Source organism: Dysidea avara, chromosome 13 (assembly GCF_963678975.1).
Source record: "Dysidea avara chromosome 13, odDysAvar1.4, whole genome shotgun sequence".
NCBI lineage: Eukaryota > Metazoa > Porifera > Demospongiae > Dictyoceratida > Dysideidae > Dysidea > Dysidea avara.
In genome coordinates this window covers 8,046,106-8,073,833 of record NC_089284.1, presented here as the reverse complement: position 1 = coordinate 8,073,833, position 27,728 = coordinate 8,046,106, and the positions used below count along the sequence as shown (strand labels likewise).

Genomic DNA, 27,728 nt, shown 5'->3' with positions numbered 1-27,728 from the left:
GTAGCAAAACTTGGTACATAACTTCATTTATAGAGTATATTTAAAAACTATTAATTTAAAGTGAAGTAATCCAAGTGATAAAAAGTAGTGAAACATGAGATGAAAGATGGTATTACAGTTAGTTCTGTGAAAAAAATCCTTACATTGGTATATGTTATGACAATTGTGACCGTCTCAGCAAAAACCTGACTTGTTCACACACTTTCTGATTTTTTTTATATTTTCTCAGCATTATCTGCAGTGCCCAAGGAATGGATCACCAAACTTTCAGCCTTCTATGGTGAGTAGTTTTGGAATTATAGTGCTATAGACAATAGGAAGAGCAAGATAATCGATTTGTACAGTGACTATACTGAAAATAAACTACAGGCGCTTACATTCACAGCCATAACTTCCGTTTTCATTAGTCTACAACGTTGCAATTTGGCTTAAAATGTTTACTATGGATTAGCCCTGTAGTCACTTACACATATGGGTATGAAGGTGGTTTAGTTGAAGAAATGACGACAATCTTGCTTAGGTTTACTGCATCGTAAACCAATGCATATGATACACACAAATGAAACAAAATTTTCGAACTCTCCATGAGTAGGTGAATAAGATGGTGTATAGTTTCAATCAATTTGAGTCTTCCTTCTCTGAGTAATGGCATGATAAAAACTTGCGTATTTTTTGTAGCATGCGTAATTCCAATTTTTTTTAAATTTTGATTTTCTCAATACACATGCTTGTGCGAACAAGTCGGGTTTTTGCTGAGACGGTCACAATTATTATGTGTATTGCCAAAGTAAGGATTTTCCCACTGAGCTTTGCTGTAATACGTACCATCTTTCATCTCTTTTTTTCACTACTTTTCATCACTTGGAACCCTACTTCATTTTTTAAAGTATATACTAGTTTGTTGTTATAGCATACAGCTATACACGTGTGACTGTTCTATTAGGGTAATTGCTGTACTAAAGTAGCTAAAGTCAGCCAATGGAGCATGCTTATTTTCACTGTGCTATTATTATAAATACAACTAATAAGGGTGTGTGGTCATTGTGTTTGAGTAAATAGATTGTTAAGAGGTGCACACTCGATTGTTATTAATCAACCAAGATGGTTAATGGGCATGGTCTCGAACCTATCGTGAAGTTACAGGTATCTACTGGGTATATCCAGTACTTAACAGTAGCGTAAGCGCTTTAAATAATTTTGTGGCATCTAAATATGCTGCTCAAAGAAAGTGTTGATACAGATAATTAACACCTCAATATGGTTTCATTGCATGAAGATGACAACCAGTTTGATTGAAGATAAAAGGAAAGACAAGGCACAGTTGGCACACACTTTCGGAACCCCAAAAGATGCATGCCACTGGTGAGTTTGTCATTGTGGCGTAAAATGGTGGCCATACATGCTTGACTGCTTCGTTTGACCTCCAGCCTTGTGACTGTGGTCAGGCAGGCAGACAGGCCAGCAGAAAAAATTTTGAGTTTTGGCAATTTAAAAAAAATTCTATATCTGGCCGCCTGTAAGTGTTTCCTTGTCTTTAATGTTGTATTTGATGTTAAATGGACTAATATTATTCTGTAAAGTGATTTTCATTGTGTAAAATGTCTCTAGGATGATTTTTAATAGCGGAAATTTAGTTGACATGCGTCATTTTAAGGGCAATCCCTACTTATGCTCTTTATTTGTGGAAAAAAATGTTTGCATTGCATTTAATAGTGATTCCTGCAAAGTGTGCAAAATCCTGCATGTTAACTCCTTAAGAAGAAAAAAAAACAAAGACAAAATAATAAAACTTTGGCTACCCATAGTTTGGAAATGGCTGGAACGATTTTGATCAAATTAGGTGTGTGGCTTAGACTTCACAGTCAACCTACCATGATGTCAAGGCTGGTAGGATACTTCGACCAAGAGTTAAACGGAACCTAGCTTTTGCGTCAACTGTACACATGCATTCACTGTGTTGTGGGCTAACACCTGTCAATACTAAGTGTGAGGATACAGCCTCTAGCAACAAGTGTATAACTGACATACTGACATGTTTAACAAAAATAACGGTGACCCCATAATTAAGTAACATCACTATTTTTAACTGGAGGTGCAAACAAACTTTGTAACTATCTCCTTCAAAAAGGTGCCATGCCTTGGCCCTAACTTATCCATGTATATAAAAATGTAAATAACTTACAATGTGGATCTTGTAAAGCACAATCAACATTAGAATAAGACTAGTACATCCTAGAAAAATTGTTGGAACAATTGCACCATAAAAATTATATGCTGCAGAGACTCCACATCCCAGTGGAGGAAACACAGTTATCTGAAACTTGGATGTTGCAGCAAGAACCAGATATGGCACAGTTCCCACAATGAACACACACATAACTTCAACAATGTGAATCTTTCCACTGTATTCTGACTGGTCAAGTTGGCGTGATTTAACAGGATATAGTAATCTCAATGAGAGATGGAACACATACACCAGCAAGAACATACAGTATAAAGTCGCTCCAGATGTTAATATAAATCCTACAAACATAATAAAAATAATCAAACACAGATAATTATACAATCTAAATAACAAGTAGTATTTGTACTAACGAAAATGAGATAAAATATATATCATTTATGAGACAGATAGTTTCACAACGAAGACACGTGATAGTGTGTCGTGCGGCCAAGTAAAGCCAGTGCTGGCGTGCAACAGACAAGTGTGTATTTTTCAGGAACTAAGAAAATGCTGTTTTCATGCATCCGTAGCTTGATAGTGCCTGAACAGAAATTAACCATTTTTGCTGTGGAAACTCCCTCGGAGTAGGGCACCTCCTATTTCATATTTGAGTCAATTCCACCTAGCCATTACTGAGATATGTGCCTTCAAAGTTTGTCTTATTTTCTTTATATTTTCTTCTTAATCTTCTTATGTAATCTACGTATTTTTTTTTTCACACACTTTAGAAAAATTGCAATAACTTGCACGTGCTTTAGTTGATTTACTTCAAATTTGGAGGGCAGTACAAGCATAATGCAGCACAATTATAGTTCTATTTTCGTACTGATTGGATTAAGAACAGGGGAACTATGCATGATTTTTGAAAAATGCAAAAGCAGTTTGTTGACACACTTACAGAGTAATCCACTTGACGTAATAGCTTGAAAATTGGTCTGTACATGAAGTTACTATTGTAGTGCAAACTTTTTGCAATGAGAGTATTAGGTAAGAAGATATAACCAAACATGTGAAACAAGCACAATCAAGATACTCTAATAGAACAGTCACAAAGAAATTTTAAAAAATGTGCACAAAAAACATCAAAAAAATCTGGTTCAAGGTTTGAACCAGGGACCTCCACACCTATGCACCTAAACCCTTTACCACTCTGCCACTGCTGTCAGTTTGACTCAGTTGCTCACCTTACTTAATTTCTACCTTATAAATGGCTAGTTTACTATACACCCATCCATGGAAATTCTAGAACATTCTATGCGTGTTGTATCAGTATGCTCTATTAGAGTATTACACAAATTTTTTTTTTGAATAAGTAGACAGGCTACATACCAAACATACATAAGAGTTATGTGATCGAGAACCAGCTAACTGCTTATGCAAACTAGTTGTTTCACACATGTCAGGTAACTATCAAGGTACAAACCTTCAGTAATGTTGGAAACCTGTTAAATAAGTATCAACAAGTTAAACCAACCATACCAAGCGCATTTCGAGATCCCTTTATAGAGCAGTCATATACATGCAATGTTCAGCAACTAAAATAATCCAAAACTTATTTTCAGTACAAATGTCTCTTAAAATCTAGTTTTTCTGTTTAACCGTAGGAAAATAAAAGATAGACAAAACAAATGTCTCTTAAAATCTAGTACTTCTGTTACCTGTAGGAAAATAAGTTGATGTTGTGCTACTTCTAAAAAACCAGGTAGCATGCAGCTACATAGCTATAGCCTCAACAGTGTATAAAATACTATGCTATTATTTGTTTTATAATAATGCAATAAGTTATTGTTTCGTATTAGTGAATTATTTGTAATTTTCTTATTACATTGCTAAGGAAGCACTATTCAAACAAACTGCTTTAAACGATTAACATATTTTGCACAGAGGTATCTTCTCAACTGTTTTATAGCTTGTCTATCGTGCCTTCCCCATAAATTCTCTTGACAAAGCCACAAGGCTTCCCTACATTTTCGTACGCGTACATATGTGACATGCCCCCTTGCAACTTAAAGGGATAGGCTATTCCTGATAGTCTATAAGGCCTGCACCATTGTTTTTCAGTTGCTAAATGCCAGTAAAACCAGAAGGAAAGGTAATTCACAAAGCCTGAGGAGAGTTGCCACACCCATATTTCAGACCACAAACCAACTCAGAGCAAAGTTTACCTGTGTGGAAGTTTAATACAGATTTCATTTAGCTTATACTTCTTATGTGCAGGCTGCTATTATCATTTGCTCACGTGGGTGCATACAGACAAACATATAGATAGGTACACACACACACACACACACACACACACTTTTAGAAAACAATTTCAGTACACTAGTCGCACCCACAGCCGACCTTGTGGGCACGCACCTGGTTTAAAAAGATAGACAAAAGCTAGCATAGCTACAGTACCGCCCAGAGGTAACGTTACAATCCCTCGCGAGTGTTCAAATCCAGGCCATGACTCGACACGACTGGAATACATCACGTGCGACTGGAATACATCACGTGCGAAGGCACACGGTTACTCACCCGAGGGAGCTCGCCTACCGCGGCTACAGGTGGTGAGTTAGTTAGCATACACATGCCAAAGAAATTGCAGGTCGAAAATTGGCTACACAAATGTCAACTGCTCGCGAGTGTAACGTTACCTCTGGGCAGTACTGTATACAGATACAAAAAGAAATGATATCTAATCCAAAACAGCCAAGTTGTGCAGCCTTCCAAAAATAGGCTAGTATGAAAAAGATGTGATATCAAAGGTGACGGTCAAGAAATGGCTGCAATAGTGACCGTATAATATCATTGCAGCCACCACTTTTGATATGATATCTTTTTCATACTAGCCTATTTTTGGAAGGCCACACACCCTTTTTTTCACAGCTTGGCTGTTTTGGATTAGATCTAAATAGCAGGAAATATTTGACAGCAGGAAAGTATGGAGTGGCTCAACTATTTCCAAGAAATAGGTAACACATCTATAAATCAGAGAATTTGAAACTCTCAAAAATATTATTAGATCTGTACAAAGTGAACTTATACACATAAAAAGTGCAAGACAATAAAAGGCATCTAAAGAAGCCAGATAAGCATTTGATGTTCAAATTTTACTGCCAAATCTTGTGTTTTATTGTAATGAACTCTTCTAGCATGTAAAATTCCTAATTTTTCCTTACAATTGTTTGTTACCATAATTCATTACTTCTATAACAACGCATCAAAGGAAAGAACTGTGCCAGGTGAATGAAGTTATAATTGTATGACAATACGCGTACCCCTATACTATAAGTACAATAGCCATTTCACGTGGTCTTCAGCTTTATTCTGCCCATTACACAGCCCTACATGTGGAGAATAACACATAAAGTTAGCCTAGAATCAATTTGTTTATTGGAGGTGTGGTGTAAAAGGTATAAAAGTTACAAACAATTCCTGTTTTAGTAAAAAATTCTGTAAGATACGTAACATGATATGTAACACATTTCGTAGAAACTTATTGGGAAGCATTTCAGATTTCAGAAGGCATGCTTTGGCTTAATTAATACTGCCAAGCCATTGTGAAGAAAAAAGTGAGCATTTATTTGCAAATTGACACCTTGCACTGCAAACAAAAATAAATGAACACAACAGTAAGTGTATGATGTATGTATTGTACCAACTGAGGCATATCTAAAGACACATGTTAGGGTTAGGGTGAGACTGACATTTATTTTGGTACATACTATACAGTAGTAGTACTGTACTGTTTGATAGTTTCAATACAACACAGATTAGCCAGGTATTAGGGTTGAAAAAAGTTTTAGTGACAGTAACTCCAACCCTAGTATTTTTCATATAGTTTTATCACAAATTGTCTACCATCAACAACTTCACAATACACATTTCTCAAATATTGCACTAACCTTGTACCTGACAAAATGGAGATGCAAGATTTTCTTTAGCAAGAAACTTTTTTCCACACAGAAGATTTTTAGTGCTTACACTTAGCACAACAATGAACAAAAAGAACGCTGTGATGGAAAGTATAACACACACTATGAATACAATTATTGTGTACTGTCTTGCTAGAAAATGAGACACAAATTAATGAGGTTGCCTTGTGCACATTAAAAGTATTATCAAGGAGACATACTGTACATGAAAGACAAAAAGTTTTGAACAAACTATTCAGGGATGATTACCTGAGTAAAAATAAAGATTGCATGAATTAGGCACGCATTATGCATTATTTTTAGACAGTAACTATGCAAAGTAAATTTCAGACAATAATCAGGTACTTTATTTGATGGATGATAAAAATTATGACTGGATTTTGGAAAATCACCCTTATGGGCGCATTGCTGATTCAGAGAAAAACATATTTTAATAATTTAAAGCATTGTTACTCACCAGCCTTGGTAGCTACACGCATGGATTTTTCACCAAAGATGGAGCAATTCACAACCTTTAAGAGCACCTGGTGGCCAAGGTAATTCTTGTAGAGTTTCCTGCCATTTTAGATAGGTTTTTTCACCAGTGTTGCTGTATCACGAGTCCCCAAAAAGGGGTGGTGGGTGGTGGGGTGGGCAAGAGATAGACCACAAAATGGACAAGGATGGTAATTGAAGGCACCAGACCACAAAACAGCCCGGCCATCAGAGGCAGGAAATAGACTGAAAACTCACAAAACAGACATACATCACACATTCAGCTCCCTGCTCGTCTGTCCAGAGTGTACGAACCCTCCAAAGCACTTCCCTGTTGTTCACAGACCTGTACATATGTCTGGCATGGTTATACAGGCCACCAGAAAACAGTCTACCAAAAGCAGACCCGACAAGTTAAAGGCGAGTTTGATGTGGAAATTGTTAGCCTGATAGCGCAGCAACTTCATGCTGGTGTTATCTGATTTTTGGCTGTTGCGCCCATATGGTTGATTTTGCTAAATCTGGTCATAATTGTTCCATGAGCATCTCACATGCACATTAAGCCAAGAACAACAACCAAACTATATATATAACAGCAATAAGCAGTTATTTACTCTATGCATTCTTCTTAGAATTACAGAGCATTAACAAATCTATCTACAGTGTAGTCTTAACAAAACTCGTACCATATGATACTAAGTGTATACAATATACAAGTAGAAGAAAAAATTAGGAATTTAAGTTGGATTAGGGATCAAAGAAAAAAAAAGAAAGTAGTGAAAAAAGGGAATAACTAAAAAGTAGTGAAACAAGAGAGGTTGTCTATACCTGCAGATATACTAATGGATATTATTTTAATCCCTAATTCAGTCATGGTTATAGACTGAAGCATAGGGATTAAATGGCCATTAGTAATCTGCAGGTATAGACAACCTCTTACTTTTTGACTCTTCCCTTGTTTTACTAGTTTATTTTTAAACCAGGTGTGCGCCCACAGCTGGCCAAAGGCCGGCTGTGGGCGCACACCTAGAGCCTGCATTAAACTGCCTATATAGAGCCTGTATTAAACTTCTGGGCAGGTAAGCTTTGGTTTAAGACGGTTAATACGTGCCGGTTTGAAATACATGTGAAACGAGTTTGTAAGGACGTGGTAAAGAAGGGCTCTACAGACGTCAAACAGCCGAAAAACAACACAGCTGGCCTCCTAGGCTACCGGGTATAATGAATTCCTTCGAGATGAAAAGGGGGTGTGCTCGTACATACGCAAATAAAAATGAAGAGCAGCTTTGAGGTTTTGCTTGGAGAATTGGCGTAAGAAAATGTTATAGACAATTAAAACAGTTAAGAAGATATTTCTGTGCATTATTAGTGGGTTAAAATGTTTTGTTTGAGGTACGCCTCCTTAGCAGTGCTTAGCAACATAATTGCAGAATTATGAAATATTTTATTAATTACAAAATACAAATTATTATGATTCAATTGTGTATGTAGCAACAAAGCAAAACCCAATATTATTAGTTTAGTACACTTTTAATTAATTCCAGTTAGGTTTGTTTGCTGCATGGCGCCTGGTTTTTAGAAGTAGCACAACATCACCTTGCTTCTCTTTGATCCCTAATCCAACCTAAAAATTTTTTATTCTACTTGTTTGTTTAATTTTTAACAGCATGATTATGACTACTGAACCCTCGCATACTACATCAAAAGAAAGAGTGGCACCAGGAATGCCATAAAATAAATGTTGCGTCTGAATGTGTGCCCCAACAATCAATTACTGAAAAGTGAAGTGGCCATTACGGGAAGGGTTTAGGGTTGTTCTGAAGACATATATGGGCTTGGCTATGCCTAACCAATATTGCCAAGCCGTTACAAAGGAAAAGTGAGGCTGTTTTTAGGTGATACTATTGGGCAAGAAAGCCCAAAAGGCCAAGGTGAAAAAAGTTGTGAGCAGCCAAGAATGGCTGCAGTGATGCTAATGTCAATCATTTTCAATGATCACTCGTCACTAACAATGATTGACATTAGCATCATTGCAGTAATTTTTTGGCATTTCACAACTTTTTTCACCCTGGCCTTCTTGGGCTGCACTCTTTTTTCACAGCTCGGCTGTTTTTGGCATAGATATCTTTATGTAATTAAAAGTCCCAAAACCAACCACAATCCAGTTTTGGGGCTGACTTTTACTTGTTTCTTTACTGTAGGAAGAACAGAAGAGAAAAAAAATTAATTTGAACTATTTTTGTAAATTACAGTTGTCAATAAATATTACAATGTACCGAAAGGATAACTTGTAATATAGCTCATGCAGACTCTCTACTGGGTGACTTGTAAATGTACGTAGGTGAACTCTCTAGTGACTTGTAATGTAGGTACTTAAACTCTACTGGGCGACTTGTAATGTAGCTGAGCTTTCTACCGGGTGATTTGTCATGAACTGAAGCCAGTAGAGACTTCAGCTACATTACAAGTCTCCCTGTAGAGAGTTCAGCTACGTACAAATCACCCAGTAGAGAGCTCAGCTATGTTACAAGTCAGTAGTAGCAGTGAGTGATTTGTAATGTAGCTGAACTCTCTACTAGGTGACTTGTAATTTAGCTGAATTCTCTACAGAGAGATTTGTGAAGTCTCTACTGACTTCAGCTACATGACAAATCATCCAGTAGAGAGCTCAGCTACACTACAAGTCACCTAGTAGAGAGTTCAGCTACATTACAAATCACTCACTACTACTACTAGCGACTTGTAATGTAGCTGAGCTCTCTACTGGGTGATTTGTCACGTAGCGGAAGTCTCTACAGGGTGACTTGTTATGTCTCTACTGGGTGACTTGTTTGTAGCTAAACTTTCTACAGGGTGACTTGTTTGTATGTAGATGAACTCTTTACAGAATAATTTGTTTGTAGCTGAACTCTCTACAGGGTACTTTGAAATGTAGCAGGACAACTTGTTACATAGCTGAATGATGACTTGAAATGTAGCTGAAAGTCTCTACAGGTGACTTGCTGGTAGTTGAACTCTCTATAGGGTGCCTTGTTTGTAGCTGAACTCTCTACAGGATGATTTGTTGGTAGCTGAACTCTCTACAGGGTGACTTGCTCATAGCTGAACTCTTTACAGTGTGACATGTTTGTACAGCTGAACTCTCTACAGGGTGACTTGCTATGCATAGTTGAACTTTCTACAGGGTGACTTGTACCATGGTGAGTGCTCTAACAGAATACGTAGCTGACTGCTCTAATAGGGTGACTGCACTACTAGAGTATTTCTATTGTGCCCTTGCTACAGGTAGTTGGTTTTTGCATTACAACTCACAGGTTTTAAACCAATTATTCTATTCCACTGAAAGGCCTTTCTAAGATGATTAATCTACTAACATTTCAACTTTCAGCTTATCCCCTTCAGTGGTTTGCCTGGTAAGTGTGACAATAAATTGCTTTTTATCCATGAAACAAGATCGCGTGCTTGATACACATGGTTGGCATTTTTGTTATAAGTTGATGGTCTTTTATCTTGATTCTTTTCAACCACCAAAAGACACTTCTTTGATGGTTAATCTATCTACAAACCAATTTTCAACCTGTTCCCTAAAGCAGTTTACTGTGCTTGTTCTTATCCGTCTGTAAAAAGATTGAACTGTAAATGTGTCATATGACACTTCTACTGTCCTCCAAATTTGACGTAAATCAACTGAAGCATGCACGAGTTATAGTGATTTTCTCATTGGTGCAAAAAGAAGAATAAGAGTATGAAGAAAAATACAAAGAAAATAAGGATAAACTTTAAAGGTGCATATCTCAGTGATGGCTGGGAGGATTCAGCTCAAATTTGGAATAGAAGGTGCCCCACCCAGAGGAAGTTTCCACAACAAAATTGGATAATTTCCATTCTGAAACTATAGAGCTCTGGATGCATGAAAAATACACACTTGTCTGTTGTGCACCCGCACCAGCTTTACTGGGCCGCACAACACACTATCACGTGTCTTGGTCTATACCAAAACAGTTACATTGTGAAAAAAGGGTGTGACCGCTCAAATAGGCTAAGGTGAAAAATATTGTGAAATCAAAGGTGACAGCTAAGAAATAGCTGCAATGATGTTAAGGTCAATAAATTTTAAGAAAGACATGGTGATGTTGTCATATCATTTCTTAGCCGCCACCTCTGATTTCTTTTCTTCATTGCTTGACTGCTTTGGTGAAGATATCACTTCTTTTTTTCCTTTTCTTACACAAAAACAGAAAGAACATCTATACATTTTTAACTGTGTGCATTTATTTGACATATTATGTTTCACTTTTGCAACTGAGATAGTGAATGCTCTGTTAGGATGACTGCACTATTAAAGTATCTTGATTGCACACTTGTTATACATGTTTGGTTCAATTTCTACTACATTATAAGACTCTTCTACGACTATTAATGCTACATACTGATTTTCAACATATTCCCTTAAGTGCATGGTATGTCCGGTAGGTGCGACAACAAACTGTTCCTTATTAGCAAAACTCTGTTACAATTAAACATTTGGCTTTTGCAATATAACTACATGGCTGTTAGTCTATTTTCCTTCATTTCTTTCAAACTACAATAGTTTGCACTATGATGGTTATTCTATCTACATTCCAATTTTCAACTTGTTCCCTCCTGTGGTTTATCCTTTAGGCATGACAGAAAATCAGTCTTTTTAAATGAATAATCAGTTATAACTCCACCGAGTTGAAAAATAATCTTGCCTTGCTAAACTTCAGTGTGATCAGTTTGGTTTTTTGTAAAAATGTGCAAAAAGAAGAAAAACCCAAGTGGCTTGGGCAATGCACTGAAATTTTGTATGTAGCCAGCTCTAGCGTAAAATTGCTTCATTCAGTTATATAAGCCACATATACATGAAAACTGGATTTTTTGCTCTTTTTTGTTAATAACACACTGGTGTGGCACACCGACTTCTTATACAAACTAAACTTTGGCTTAGTTTCTATACAAGTCATGATATCAACATCCCCAACACTTTTGTATTGCAACAGGAAAATCATATACACACATCCACAAATAAAGTTTATCCTCTAAAACACACTTACATCCAGTTGTTATAATAATGGCATTTACGACTATCAAGACTTGAGGGAAAAGAAACCTTTATTAAGACAAAAAAGTGTTATGCAACGATCAAACAACAAAGATAGCATTACATTTTCTTTCTTTTCCGAATAGAGACAATCACCACAACGATTCCTCCAATGATGTTAACCCCATTAGATATGCCATTGAGAACAATATATGCAGTGGTAAATGTTTCATCAAAATATGAAAATTTTTCACACAGTGGTAGACAGACAGAACCATTGTTACCAAATTGATCAGAACACTTCAACTGGACAAATTCATCACAATTAAACTCTTCAGTTTTGTCAATCATCCATTCTTCACTGCAGTTCTCTACTCGTACAGTTTGACAAATTATATACTTTATATTAGAAGTATTATAACAAATGTCCAGATTATCACATAGTAAATGCTTTGTTCTATTAACACAAGATGAATTTGACTGGCTAAGAGCTTCATACAAGTGGAAAATGTCTTCTGAGCAAGATTCATTGATTTTTGACAAACTACACTATATGGAAGAAAACGTATAACTATACATCATGGCACACACACAGCTAAGGATACCAAAATAGCATGTCCATATTCTCAACACAACTTTAACTAAAGTAGAGGCACTAAAATTACAGTATATATACCTTGCACCTTAATACAGCATTGATCTTGAGATTCTGTCAGAACAGTTATTTAAATACTTGGAAACTGCAAAATAGTGTCTTATAACAAAGAAATAACAAAATATATCATTTCTGCTTTGAGCCAGCAAAATTTGTTAACATCTGCATCATGATACCACGTTATGCAATGAGGATCTTTGAAACAGATTCAGTATTTTGCAGTTTGCTTACAAAAAAATTCTGTGGTTGCTTAATTAATGTTATCATTAAGTACGGTAGTACTCATCATTAAGTATGATAGTACTTAATAAGTAGGGATCGGTAAGAAATCATACGGCTTCATAAATTTTTGCACTTTAAAAGACAGCCTTGCAATACATTTTCCCAGAAAAAACCACCTGGAATGCATTAGTACAGCTGTAACGATGCTGTACCTTGGTTAAACGTAGTGAAAAGTCGACTTTTGATGTACAGTGAATTTTAAATTTTTTGAAATTCACCTGCATTTCATCTGCCTGCCTGCCATAAGACCTGGTAGCGCTAGGTGTATGGCTCCAGAAATTTCAGGTTGCCAAGGTAATGATGGCAGATTCATGAATCTGTTGTTTTGATTACGTTTTGTCCACTGCACCATGCCGTTTACTTTCATCATTCATTGGCCTTCTCCTTTTTCCCGAAAGATAATTGATAGTTGTGGCGGGCATATCTGCACACATGATTTTTGCACACTAATGCATCAGCCGTAGTAAAACAAGAGTGTATGGGTGTAGTATTCAAAAAATCATTGTCTTAAGATTGTGTAGTCATTTTAGCTATGGTTTTACCACGAGGTAGCTAGCTCTAATCATGCCTCTGACAGGAGCAAAGAAAAAACGCTACAACAAAAAGTACTATTCTAGTGTATGAAATGTTGTGATCGTGTAATATAGCTAGCAAGCTAGACATAAAAAGTGAACAAACTAGCTATTAAAAATTTAAAAGGAAATAGGGATCGATATAATGCGCATGCTATAAAAAGTAAGGAAACAAGCTTTAAAATGTTACAGCTGAAATGAGAATGATCCACGGAACAAAAAGTAAGGAAACAAGTACAATAAGATTAGATGGCTGCTTGCTAAAATGAGACACATTTTAATGCCTACTTTTGGCTAACATCTTGAAATGGGACTAACTTCATCAAATTAGGTATTAAAATGTGTCTCATTTTAGCAAGTAGCCATCTAATCTTATTGGACTTGTTTCTTACTTTTTGTTGCATGGATTATTCTCATTTCAGCTGTAACATTTTTGAGCTTGTTTCCTTACTTTTTATAGCATGCACATTATATCAATCCCTACTTCCTTTTAAAATTTTAATTTTTTTAATAGCTAGTTATATAAAAGAAACTTGGAAAACATGTAAAACCACAAAACCCATTTTCACTGTAAAGGTTTGGATTATATGGCTATGATTTTAAATGACAATTGGCTACATTCATAACGTTGCTCAAGTACAACAGTTTCAATTCCAAAAAAGTCCAAATTGGGACTTAACTGATAGTAGTTCCAGTTTCAGTATTAATGTCCATTTTTAGAACAGGAACAGCAATAAAATCAGTTAGCTTGAGTACTGAGAACTGGAACAACACTAGTTACATAGTTATGTTTAGTTGGCAAAATCAAGAATACCAAATCACTAAAAGCATGTGAGTATGGAACTGTTTTACTGAAGAACTCTACAGTACACAAGTGGCAATACATTAATTTTTTCCCTCAACTATATATATATATATAAACCATGGCTACGAGGTGTATTGCACTTATATACACCCCGACTCCAAAGTCAGAGGAAATTTACTGTGATAAACACCGAGGCGAAGCCGAGGCATTTATCAATGGTAAACTTCTGATGATTGAGGAGGAGGGGTGTATATAAGTGCAATACACCAAAGTGAGCCATGGTTCATATGATATATACCATGTTTCTAAATTAATCCACACTACATTACTTACTAACAACCCATATGCACACAACCCATATGCACACAACCCATATGCACACAAACCAACTTAAAGTATATACTTACACTTAATTTGCCATAGTTCGGCATGGTAGACACACTGGTAGCGTTCCTCTCGCAATTCAGCACACAATGAAGAATCAAATTGATTGTGGGACTTAGTAAACATATCTCCGTATATCCCCAGGACTTGTCCGTTCATATCAACAAATGTAGGAGCAATGTTACTTGCTGCCACCCATCATCGAAGTCGCGAGGTATGGTTATAAAATGAATCCAGTGGTTGGACTCTTACTGGCTGGGGTGATTGATCGCCTAGCACGATGAAGCCTATTAACCTGAGTCATCTGGGTGATTAGTCATGCTAGCGTGGGCGTCGTTCGCTTGCCCACGTCAGGCTATCAGCCCGTAATCGTGACACGGTAATGTGTCACGTGACTTCCCAGGTGAGTATATATATACTTACCTCAAGTAGGTATATATATACTCACCTGTGGGTGTGGGGTGTATTGCCCTATATGCAACCAACAGCGTCTTTGAAATTTCACGTGATCATGGTATCATACAGTACGATAGTAACTGTATAGTAGGGACCACAAAGGAGTAGGCGTGGCCCACGAAATAATATCACCCAAAAACCAGCTTCAATTTTCCCTGACAACGATGAGGCAGTATTGGTTGGGTAAAACTAAGCCCAGACAAGCTCTCAGATCGACCCGAAACGCTTTCAACAAGTTGCTACGGAATTTTTTTTAAATTTTATTCGATGAAATTTTCTACTGACTGAGTAAGTAACTGACTGACTGATGCCTTCAGACAAGCGTAACTCGATAACGGCTAAGGCTACGGGCTTGATTTTTTCACTGTTTGACGTCACTTCGGCCCGACAGGTGCCTTTTGGCATACCGCAGTACGTACAATGCATTCTTCATGGACTTACCAGTGTCCTCCTTTGTGTCCCATTCATCTTTGCTGACAGTGAAAGGTATCGATTTGGCGGTAGCACGTGATGGCTTCCCTTCGTAACGGAAATCGTCCGTACTTTTCATAGTGGCTATTTTGATTGCAGTGGTACTTTTCAAACAGTTCTTGATTCGTGCTGCTGTGTAACGGGTTGAACATAGCCGACAGTGAAGCGTAATGGATACTTCACTTTTCAGATGATAATTAATATAATTGGGGCACACGGCACTATTTCTTTCTTTTGGTATGCGTGGATTGTAGAGGTGCTTTTCAAATAGTTCTTGATTCGAAATGCTGTATAACGGGTTGAACATAGCTGACAACGAAGCGTAATGGATACTTCACTATTCAGATGATAATTGGTAGCTGGGGCATGCGGCGCCATTTCTTTTGATGCAGTATGATGGATTCACCAGTCATAATAATTTTATTTTACAAAAAAAGTTGACAAACAAGTACACAAAAAATTGGAATTTTCAACTAGAGTAGGGACCATAGCACATCAAAAAAGTACTGAAACAAGTTGGAGTAGTCCATGATATTAAATCACAGTAAAACAATAAGAAGTGTTATATCCCTACTGTGCTCAAGATACCATAACGGAAATGCACAGTAGGGATATAACACTTCTTATTGTTTTACGGTGATTTAATATCATGGACTACTCCAACTTGTTTCAGCACTTTTTATCGATGTGCTATGGTCCCTACTCTAGTTGAAAATTCCAATTTTTTTGTGTACTTGTATATATATATATATATAAGGTATAGATACAAACACATCAACTCCTGTATAAACTAATGAACACACCTCCTGTGTATCTCTCCTCTCTCCGTTATTAACATAGTAGAAAATAATTGGCAACATGAAGCATCCGATGATGAAGCATATAGCACAAAATGCTGCTACCTTATATGGTGTAAGTTTAACTTCACCGGTGCTAACACTGTGGCTCATTTTCCGTGGAAGGTTTCTAGTAATTTCTTGTGCACAATTCTCTAGTTCTAAACCGTCATCTTTAAAAACTGAATCACAATGCTCCAATTCATCCTTATCTTCAAAAACTGAATCGCTGCACTCCACTTCATCCTTAAAGGCAAGTTTTTTAGGAGAACAAGGATTATCTGCCACCACCACCACATTATGAAAGTCAGCATGTAGCAATGGAATTGGACTATCTGTGATGTGGTTGCTTCTTTCACTGTATTAAACAAATAAACAATTTAGGGTACATAAGTAGGTGGGTAAGTTTCCAACCATGCCCTATATATTAGGTGTCAATAGCCACTGTGTCTATCATACACTAGAGGTATGCATACAAAAGATTATCGTCAAATTTACAGATACCACAATGAGAGACTTACAATACAAACTGTGCTTTGTGGTACACAGTTTAACTGGAACTTGGGTAACCTATGTATCTGGATAATATACTAGATTATCTAAGTATTAGTTAGAACAGGCTGACAAGGTTTCTACACTATTTAGAGACCTGAGGATGATGTAATTAAGTTTGTGGGTAGCCTCGCCCACATCGTCTGAGGGGCTCTAAATAGCGTAGAAACCAATGTCAGCCCATTCTAAGTGTTTTCCTGAACAAAGTAGGTAAAAAAAGAGTGAGAGAAAGTGGTAAAATGAGTGTGCTAGCATTGTGATTTATCCTTAGGTCAAGTTGATCGTGTCAGTGCCACTGCACCGGCATGACATTCATAGTGCCAATATCAAGTAGTTACTATGCCAGGCTAGAATGACGCTTGTCTCGTCCAGAAAGTAAACTATTAAGAAGCAAACTGTGGGTGCTAGCATCAAGATTTATCCTTCGAGTTTATTATATCAGCGCCACACCGTGACATATTGACTGGATCGCCTAGATCTGAATGCTAATAAGGACATTTTGTTTTTGGTTTTAATTTTTGTGGATGAATGTAAGATCTGAATGGCCTTTGACCTAATTCATTCCTACACCTTCCTCTTTAATATTTTTAAACAGCCTCTTGCCCTCCTGCGGGCCCCCACCACCCACCCCTTTTGGAGCTTGCCTGATAGAGTCAACCTCAGTTTATAAATGATCTAAAATGGTGGAAAACTTAGCTGTTGGCTACTTGTACAGTGGTTGCTCTGGAAGGTAAGGAATTTGTGTAAAACGTGTGAAAATTTGGTACACAAGCTACACACATTAAATACTTAAAACTGGCATTTCTCAATACTTATAAATATTTAAGACCGGTTTTCCCAGACTAGGTCACATAATTATATAGTTATGACTTATTACTTCATGAATACACAATACTATATAGGAGGATGTTTCAGTGAGGAAGAGCAACAAGGAAAGATAATAAGGAAAGATGATCTTTTTCCAATAAGGAAAAAGCATATTATTTGTGCAAACAATAGCTGTCTATAATCATACAGTACAAGTACTGTATATTAGGGATCATGAAGATTTGGGCTTTTCTGGCCAAACATATCACCCTACAACCAGCCTCACAATGATTTCATGGCACCTTGGCAGTATTGGTTAGGTATAACCAAGCCCAAAAGTGCCTTCAGTATGACCTAAAACACTCCCAAAACATTGCTACGAAACTTTTAAAAATTATATTTAGTGGAATTTTCTACTGACTGACTGACTGCCTGATGCCTCCTTCAGACAAGCATAACTCAATAACGGCTAAGGCTACAGGCTTGATTTTTTCACTGTTCAACATTGCCTCAGCCCGACAGGTGCCTTTTGACATACTGCAGTGCATACACATGCTTCATGAACTTACTTGTGTCCTCCTTTGTGTCCCATTTATCTTTGCTGACAGCGCAAGGTGTCAATTCACAGTAGTGCCGCATGACGGCTTCCCTATGTTTACAGGAATCATCCGAGTTTTCCGTTGCAACTGGATTGATTGCAGAGATGTTCACCAGTGATAATAATGTTACAAAAAAGTAAACAAGCAAGTATAAAGGAAAAATTAAGAATTTTTCCTTATACTTGTTCATACATAAATTTTATTATTGCACACTGGTACATACAATAGTGCAGGGGATTTGTAGTTGGCCATATTAGAATTATATGTTGTACCCCTCTCCATGAATGTGTACCAGTTTACTGAGTTTGTAGAAGCTACATTTTTGTGGATGAGCAAGGATTATAGCACTGTCTGCCTTAGTGTACTATTGGGCACTGGAGGGTGAACAAAAATGGCAAAGCCTGTATGTACGTTGTTGTGTATTGCTTCAAGGATTCTACTCATCAAGCCAACAGTAAAATCCATCTTACACTATCCTTGGTAGCTATGCATACAGCATTATTTAACTGCTTAACTGTACATAGCTATGACGTATAGAGTAAAATAACATGCAGTGCCATTGCTCTTCTTATTTTAGTGATTTTCTAGTCCATGGGAAGTTTTCACAAGTCCCTTATCAGTGCATTGTGTTGTTTTGGGGTTAGTTTCAACTTCATTTAATTCTAAACAAACAGCCATCATCATTCCAAAGCCAGTAGTTCTTTGTATCACTCCTGTGTCACTTACTTCAGATAAATTATAAAACCACTGAATGAATGACTGTATGCTCGCTTAAATACATTTCTGAGTGTAAAATAATTTCTTGCCCATAGTGCAGTAACGGCTTGATGTTCTCAAAAGGAGGTGTTAACAATGAACAAGAAGGTGTTAAACAACAAGTAACTGACAAGTCATTACAGTACAAGAAGGTGTTAAACAACAAGTAATTGCAAAGTTATTACAGTAGTTTGAAACTTTAATTTTGTTGTCACTGTAGTTTTAGAACATCTTGGTTTATTGGCACTTGGACTCTGTTATATTCTCCAGGAAGTATTGAATATCCAAAAGTTCATTTTCAGTATTGTTCATACTAGTTTCAATGAACATATGTGCAGTGTTTAGTATAAGAAATGAAGTGGAAACATAATAGCTTTCACCCACACCAAGTGGGGGAGATAATAGTGGTTGTAATATTCACCTAAAACATTGTAATTTAATACCAACTATCTTGAAATAATCTTGTGCCAAATTAATTATGCTGTATTCTAACAGAGGAAGCCCCATCGACTTATCGCGAATTGACAATGTGCTGCCTAAGTTTATATATGGGCTATACAAATACAGGGCAATAACTACTGTCCCAGTAACCTTTAAAACATGGCTTCAGTACGATATATGGCTTGATTAGTTAGATCACTCCTTCTACCGAGGAATATATATATACTTCCCATACTCAATCTTGAACACTACATGGGGAAGCAAATATTATCTAGATATGCAAGACTCCATTCACTGTTTATAGAAAATTATATATATATATATATATATATATGTACCACTCTGCGTGGGCAGTTCAAAGGCACCGCCAGTGCCATAATTTGTATATTGCACTGCTGCAGACCGCAGCGAGTGCATTATAACTTATAACGCACTGGTTGCGGTTTTGTAGACCACAACGGGTGCATTATAAGTTATAATGCACCGACCGCAGTGCAATATACAGATATTGCACAGGCTGCGGTTTTGTGCAGCATAGCACAAGTGCCGGTGGCGAAGACCACTACGACACCTAACCTAATAGGTGGAAGGGCACTTCACAGATCACTCGAATTCTTTTATAGCCTGACATGTAAAGGTCGATTGTGGGCCATAACGTCACCAATACGTATAATGTTTACAAGCAGCCAATGGCGATCGAAAAAGCCAACACGGGTGGCCACAACTCTAGTCTACATATATATATATAAACGTACTTATACACCTTACTAGTCTGGTGCCATCTTAGCCCAGATTAAACTGTAGTCCACTTCGACAATGACTCAATAAAACAAATATATTCTAAATAATACTAACCTTTACGTTCGATTGTGGTAACCAGTTTTGTCATGCCACCAGATTCGAGTTTAGCCAGTGTGAATAGTAAGAATTGGACTAGTATCGTTTAGTAGTTGGGTTTTGTTTACTTAAAACGTCTATTTAGCTACTTTTTTTCGCTCGAGGGAATCACTATGGCGATTAGTCTGGCGCTTAGTCTATATGGCGATTGAGTGATCACGCTGGCATGTTGAGCACTACATAATGAGAGTCGAACAGCGAATGCAGGTTAGTGATATAACCCATAGTGTACTAGCTTTCAATATCTCAGGTGGCTGCAGTACTGCAGGGGGAACGTCATCGCAACGTCCGGCTTGGTTACCCACAATCGATGTTAGAAACCTGGCCTTTATAAGTGTTACAGCTGTGTTGTGAGACTCTCCCCACCTATTAGGTGAGTGGTACATAACAGTTATACAACGTGCACTCGTGCTCTGTCTGTATAAACGCACTTGCCTTCGGGCCTAACGGCCCTCAGGCTCGTGCGTTTATATCAGGCAGAGCACTCGTGGCCGTTGTATAACTATATAATACAGTGGAACCTGTCTATAATGGTCACCTTGGGACCAGATATATCTGGCCTTTATATACAGGTGACTGTTATAGAGAAAACCTGTATAAGGTGGTCAGTAGCATTTTAGTGGCTATAGCCGTTATAAATGAGTGATTATTATTAAGAGGCTCGTGCCAACCGCAATGCAGTAATATTTTAGTACAGAAAGGACAAGGTGAGCTTGTTATGAATGTTGGTTATAGCTATTGAATACGTTTAAGCAATGAAGCCTGATAGATTATATAGTATTCATTGAAAGGCAGGAAGGGTGATAATTGTGCATTAATTAAAACGATGCCGTGGTGCCAGACAGTTGGCTTAACAAGCCACCATAAAAGGTAGCGACCGCTATATGAAGGAGAAAGTTATGTATACAGTGATTCATAGGCGAATTCTTGGTTGGCCGTTATATGCGTTAGACAGGTGACCGCTTAATGCAGACAACAATGCATACATTTGTATGGGAAAATATTTGGGACTTTGTGTCCATGGCCGTTATGCAGAGGTGACCGCTTAATCCAGGTGACCGTAACACAGGTTCCACTGTATATATATTTGACAGCAGGACTATATTCTTATTCCCTACTGCAGTTTACATAACAGTTGTATGACTGCAACTGTTGATCAAACCTCTACCATTAGTTATTCATATTCTAACCAGTTTTAAATGGATATCAAACAGTATAGTAGTACTGTTCTCTCCTAAAATGAACAGCACCTACCAAAATGCAGTCATTAAAATTCATCATAGAAGTATAATACACAAGAAAAATCACCTTTAAGGAGGGGTCTTAGTGCATATACACAAGCAAACACTTAACAGAAAGCCAAATATTGAATTCTCAAAAACCCGATTTTTGGCCAGCCTGCTTGCTTGCAAGGTAAACAAAGCAGCAGCACATGGCCAACATTTCTTGAAACAATAACAAACGTACCAGTGGCATGTTCCTTTTCTGGTTCCAACAAGTGTCTGCCTTTCCTGTAATCTTATTCTTCATGCAAGGAAACCATACCAAGGCATTAACTTTCCGTATCTCCACTTTGAGCATACTTAGATATCATAAAACTATTACGTCACTGTAAGGGTGAGTAGATACCTGTAGCTGCACTTATAAAATGATTGCAATGTGACCACACCCCTTAAATGATCAGCACATGCCACCATCCCCCTAAACAACAGAGCATAGTGACCACGCCCCTTAATGATCTAGCTGCAATCAGCTACAGTTTTCCTGTAGAAAACAAGGCATGGAAACCACACCCCTTAATCTATTGCGTAGCTCACTTAAGATAAGCAGGGAGAAGCTGCAAGCTATGCTATAACAAAAAATTTAACAAGCTAGTGCAATTAAAATTCATTAATCTAAAAATGATGTAGGGTTCCAGCAATAAGAAGTAATTAAACAAGAATTATGAATGATGGTGGTTATTACAACATAGCTAAGTGGGAAATCCCTACTTTGGTAACAGATGACCAGTGATCAGGGGAGGTAGGACAAGTCTACGTGAACTGATGTATATTATGCAATGCATTTAAGTGATGCTTGAAAATATTTCATGTGAGCGAATGGTTACTGTACAAAATATTGATGGAGAGGTTTGACAAGGTTTAATAGATATTTGAGTTCTGCCATGTTTGTACTTTACGAAGGTGTGATTTTTGTGAAGAAATACAAAACCGTTACAAAGAAATCAGCGTTCTGAAATGACGACACGTGGCGATCACCAATTCGCCACTAACGGTCTCCGCATTTATCAAACAACCACAAACAATCGTCCGTGTTGGATATATTCCTATAGAGAGGTAGAAGAATCCGTTTCTTTTGAATATATTTTAGTAGCACTAAGGGCTTTACGTAATGCTATTACGAATTCACGTGGGCTTGTCCTACCCCCTGACCAGTAATAATATGCCAATGTAGGGATTTCCAACATAGCTATGTTGTAATAGCTACCATCATTCATAATCTTGTTTAACTACTTTTTATCACTGGAACCCTGCATCATTTTTAAATAGTATATGCATATAGATTGTGATCTAGAACAATCCTGACAGTTGTCGTAAATAATATTTACTCATTAAACACTTGTTCATAAGAAAACAGCAAAACCAACAACTAACTGGCTTTACATGCTAGTTAGACAAGACAGATGTTGATGGGACCACTAATGCAACAATGCCACTATGGTAAGCTTGAAGGCCAGGCAAGCAATGTTATAGTATATTTTACCTATTTCTCCTACCTCAGAAAGTTTCTAGCAGATTTAAAATGCATCAGTATGGTATGATGCAGTGTATAGAATTTGCGGACTCGGCTATATACCCACAATTAATACCTCGGCTTGCACCCTCAGTAATTAATTTTGGGTAGAATTTGTCCACTTTGTCCTTGGGTCTCTAAACTGCATAGAAACCATTTTGGAATATTCAAAGGTTAATTAATATGCCATCACTATTTACCTTTGTATGACATTTTAGAAAATTTTACGTAATATTTTTTTGGATGTCTAAGATTGCTAAATAGTTAGTAACCTGTGGTCTCGCCAGTTACATTCATCAAACAAAAATCAACATAGCCAAAGCAAAATGTTCTTACTGTTAGCTTATGGACTGTGAAGACAAGCATCATTAGCATTCAGATAGTCTAGGTGTTCAATACACCATGGCACGGTGTGGCACTGACACAATAAACTCGAAGGATAAATCTCAATGCTAGCATCCACAGTTTGCTTATTATAGCTTACTTTCTGGACAAGACAAGCGTCATTCTTGCCTGGCATAGTAACTACTTGATACTGGAACTATTGTCATGTAATGTTGTCATGCCGGTGCAGTGGCACTGACACAATCTAAGGATAAATCCCAATGTTAGCATGCACAGTTTGTCACTTTCTCTCACTGTTTCTTTACCTACTTCATTCAGCTAAATCACTTAGAATGAGCTGACAATGCAATTTAGAGCCCCTCAGACGATGTGGGCTTGGCTACCCACAATTAATTACCTCAGCCTTCAGCCTTGGTAATTTTGTGGGTAGCCTCGTCTACATCACCCTCGGGTCTCAAATTAGCATAGAAACCTTGTCGGCTTGTTCTAAATAATACTTAGTATCACTAAAGTTGTGTCAACTCTCCTCAGGATAAAAGACACAGAACCTATGCAGCTATTATGTGAGTGTAAATAACTACTATATACGTAGCATTGTGCAGTAGCAAACCTGTGATATTAACCTTCTTCAATCACTAAACTCTAGAGTGGTGCTCTAGTGGTGACTTATTATTTAGTAAACTCCACTCAACAATGCTTAACTTTATTCATTTACCTAACTTAGTGACTTCAATTCATACATGGCCAGCCATCTAAACCACACTATATATCTTAGGGTAATGCTATAAAGCCCAGTTGTGATAACAGTATTTAAGGGAGGGGGTGTATCTGCACATAAAGTTTTTGTGACACGTGATTGCCTCAACAAAAACTTGCCTAGTTCACACAATTTCTTTGTATTTTCTCAGCATCATCTACTAGTCAGGGAATATTGCTAAAATCTGAGAATAAATTCCTTACCAAGAAATTTTTTCACCAATGTATTTGTAAAGGTGCCTGATGACATATTTCAAAAAGTTTAAACTCAACTCCTGTGGGGGAACCCGTGACAGCTGCTGGGACGTTGGGTACCCAAAACCGTATCGTGGCTCCAACTGTCAAACATCTCAAAAGTCAATGTCTGAGTCTTCTCTAGACTCTGTGCCATCATTGATGCAATTCTTGAATGTAATGCCTTTGCAAATTCCACATGCAGATATACACTGGATGCTGTTCTTCTTGTGACTGCACCGTTGGGTGCTGCAATCCCGTGACAATTATAGCTCGTGAACTGGAGTAGCTCCTTAGGAGCCATGGGGTCTAGAATAGGGACTGGGTCATAACCATGAACCCCTACAGTCCATCCACTCATCGGGGTTCAAAGGCATGCTTTGCAGCAGCATCCAGTCCCGGGTTTGGAGATAGGCATGAAGAGAATGCTGTGCAACTGCCCCTTCTGTTGGAGGTAGAGTCTCTAGCTTGATCAGTCCAGCTGCTGCCTTACGGGCAAACATGTTGTATCGAATTTCTCCCAAAGTAATACCTGGTGCATTGTAAATGTACTCGAAAATGGCAATACCACCCCTAATCACTGTTTCAGAGAGCTCTTCTTGGATCATCTTCACATCATAAGAGGCCCTTAGACGTGGTGAAAACAAGTGGATGGTTGGTATTTGAGCAATGGTGCACCAACATTATCAGCAAATCTGCATCTTCTGCCCGCATCTGTAAAATCAACAACCATGCAAAAAGGTGTAAGTAAAAAAAATGTATTGACCTCTACAGAGTCATCTGTAGCATCAGTCAATGCTACTCTCACAATTGAAGTGTCAGCATCATTGTCACACTGCACCACGGTGATCTGATACTTCCGGAATGTTAAAGAGAGGAGATAGATGAGCTCACTTTTGTTGTGAGTGTTGTCCATGAACTTTTCCCTTGGTATCAAATGTATCATATCTGGTACAATCTGTAGATTACAGCAGTTCTTGGTACGTTGGATGTGGTCGTGATCTTTTGGTGAGCTGCTATAGCCATTGAAGACAACAATTATCTTTTGAGAGTGTCTGCCAAGATACTGAACATAGCTGAGGTAGCTGTCAGCAATCCCCTGCCAAGTCTGACCTTGTTCCCACTTCATCATGTGGAGCAGCCATCCACCATCAACGACCAGGCTGGAGCAGGGTTGGTCAGTGAGGTTAAGTGGATCAGTCCACCCCTTCAGGCTAGTGTTAGAAAAGCCAGCCTTGCTTGCTTTGTTCATTTTCTGGTCTTTGTTGCTAAACAAGGACAATGGGAAGGGAGTCAGCTCATACTCTAAGCTTGTCTTGACTGTCATATCCCTTTGAGAAACAATTATCAGTCAGTTGAACAACTAAAGTGAGTTTATGTGAAGCTTATTTTCATTGACCTGTTTGGAATCTTTCTGAGTGATGACAGGGCCCGTACCTTGAACTTTACCTGCATGATAGATGTCACTGACTTTTTGTCAAGGTTTATGTGCATCTTCCTCCCTACTTCAGCTGCTCTCTCAGCATTGACTACATCATCTGCAGTGCTTGTGAATCCTGTTGAGAAGGATACAAGTAACTGTTAGTCACGATCAAGGTCAAAAGGGTTGTTTTTCTCTAGCCATTTGCAGACATGTCCAATTGCTCGTTTAATCCGTGTTTTGGCAAGGTCTTTGTGGAGTGGACCATGTTTCTTGATACCCTCTTCCATGCAGTCATTGATGTAAGAAAAGTGGTTGAGGGTTTGTATCCAACACTTGTGGCCAGAATCACTATTCCTCATCCTCCCTCTGCTCAACCCACCTTCTGACTTGGCCACTTTCATCAGTCTCTGGTCAATACAGATGTCACACCAGGTACCGGACCATTCATGACAAGAGTATATAACAGACAACATGGTTCCCATGGGCTGTAAAACTTTCAAAGGTTTTGAAGTTTCGAGTTGCTTCATCAGCTGGCAATACAGTTGTGCACCCTTGGCATACTGATGATGGGCTGAAAAGATGTCCAGCATCTTGGTAACAATGAAGGAAATGTGCCCATTGTAGTCTCCAAGCCTTTCAGTTCTGATGAAGATCTTGATGACATCAACCATGTAGTGGTACTGCACCCACAGTGTGGATGTTCATCTTCATGTTAATTTGTAGTACTTCGCAGTAAGATATTTTCAGACAAGTTGTCTTATTACCACACACTGACTAATAGTCCAGTCATTTTATGGTTTGACCTTAAACTAATTGCAACACAAATGGTATTAACAGTTTCTAGCACAGAAAAATGTGCTCTATAACAGATAAAGTCTCAGAAAATCCCATAAGGGGAAAGTGACCTTTCGCATGACCGTTTTAGCCATTTTTAGGAAGAAAAAAATAGGAACATAACTGTTATCAAAGAGAAACTTGGCTTTGAAATACACTACAATATTCTCTTCCTGCATGCAATACTTGGATGACACAGCTATATGGCATTGGGAAAGGTAAAGTCCAGTAAACACTTTCAAATGCAGGCAAAAGTGTTCAGTGCAGCAACATCTACACTAAATGACATCATGGCTGCAGGAGAGCAAGCAGTAGAAATCTAAAGGAAGGAATGAACTCTCTCCGCTAGAAGCATTTTTGTGAATAGGTAGCTAAAAGTACTACATTTGTTCTTCCACAAACTTTGCCACCTACTTCAGCTGCTGGTACATATCACAGTTTCCGTGTATATTTCCTAATACAAGAGTGGAACGGTGATGCCAGTGAAATGCAGCCAACTGCATGGGGGTGGAACGACTATGATGGAAAACTGATGCCTGTGTTAACTACTGATTTATCACCTGCTCTAGATGAGCTGTTGAAAATGATTAGATGCAACTGCCACACTGCCTGCAACAGCATGAGATGCACTTACAAGAAATTCAATGTGAAATGCTCTTCTGTTTGTGGCAACTGCAAGGGAACAGGCTGCACCAACTCAGATACACCAATCCATGAAGAAGATGATACAGATACCAACACTGAATGAAAGCAAAACTTACCATTTATATACACAAGAGAATAGATTTTCCACTACCACGGACATGACAATTTTATCCATTTAATAGTGGCTTTCTTTGGCTCTGGTTTGAAAAATATGTTGTATGATTCCAAGCGGGCATGATAGCACAACCAAATACAAGAATATCGGTGTCATCACCAACTAGCAGAGTGTCTGCTACTCTTGCTAATTCTACTGCTTTTTGTACATTCATTACATCAGCATCTCCTGAAGCATGGTATATTTTACAATTCCTTTCTAAGAAGCAGCTAAGCATAATAATGAACTGCTGCTTGTTGGTGCTGTTTGATAAAAAGTTCCCTTCTTCATGTTCAGCTTCGTATCTTTGGTGAATGACACAGCCATTCCAGAGCATCTTTTGGTCCTCCA

The 27,728-nt window shown here is 37.9% G+C and overlaps 1 protein-coding gene and 1 long non-coding RNA gene across 2 annotated transcripts in view; one reads left to right on the top strand and one right to left on the bottom strand.

The window, feature by feature from the left end:
- The window catches only part of LOC136242795 (uncharacterized), a 37,677-nt gene that overhangs the window by 1,759 nt on the left and 8,190 nt on the right, over positions 1–27,728 (bottom strand). Inside the window, exons 2-6 of the mRNA XM_066034278.1 lie at positions 16,109–16,499; positions 11,805–12,229; positions 11,694–11,749; positions 6,115–6,222; positions 2,183–2,523 (exon numbers count right to left, since the gene is read on the bottom strand). Of these exons, the coding sequence (XP_065890350.1) occupies positions 2,183–2,523; positions 6,115–6,222; positions 11,694–11,749; positions 11,805–12,229; positions 16,109–16,499 (1,321 nt within the window). The remainder of the gene's footprint in view (positions 1–2,182; positions 2,524–6,114; positions 6,223–11,693; positions 11,750–11,804; positions 12,230–16,108; positions 16,500–27,728) is intronic.
- LOC136242809 (uncharacterized) overlaps positions 20,822–27,728 on the top strand; it is a 20,313-nt gene continuing 13,406 nt past the window's right edge. Inside the window, exon 1 of the long non-coding RNA XR_010694644.1 lies at positions 20,822–20,900. This is a non-coding gene — a long non-coding RNA (uncharacterized lncRNA). The remainder of the gene's footprint in view (positions 20,901–27,728) is intronic.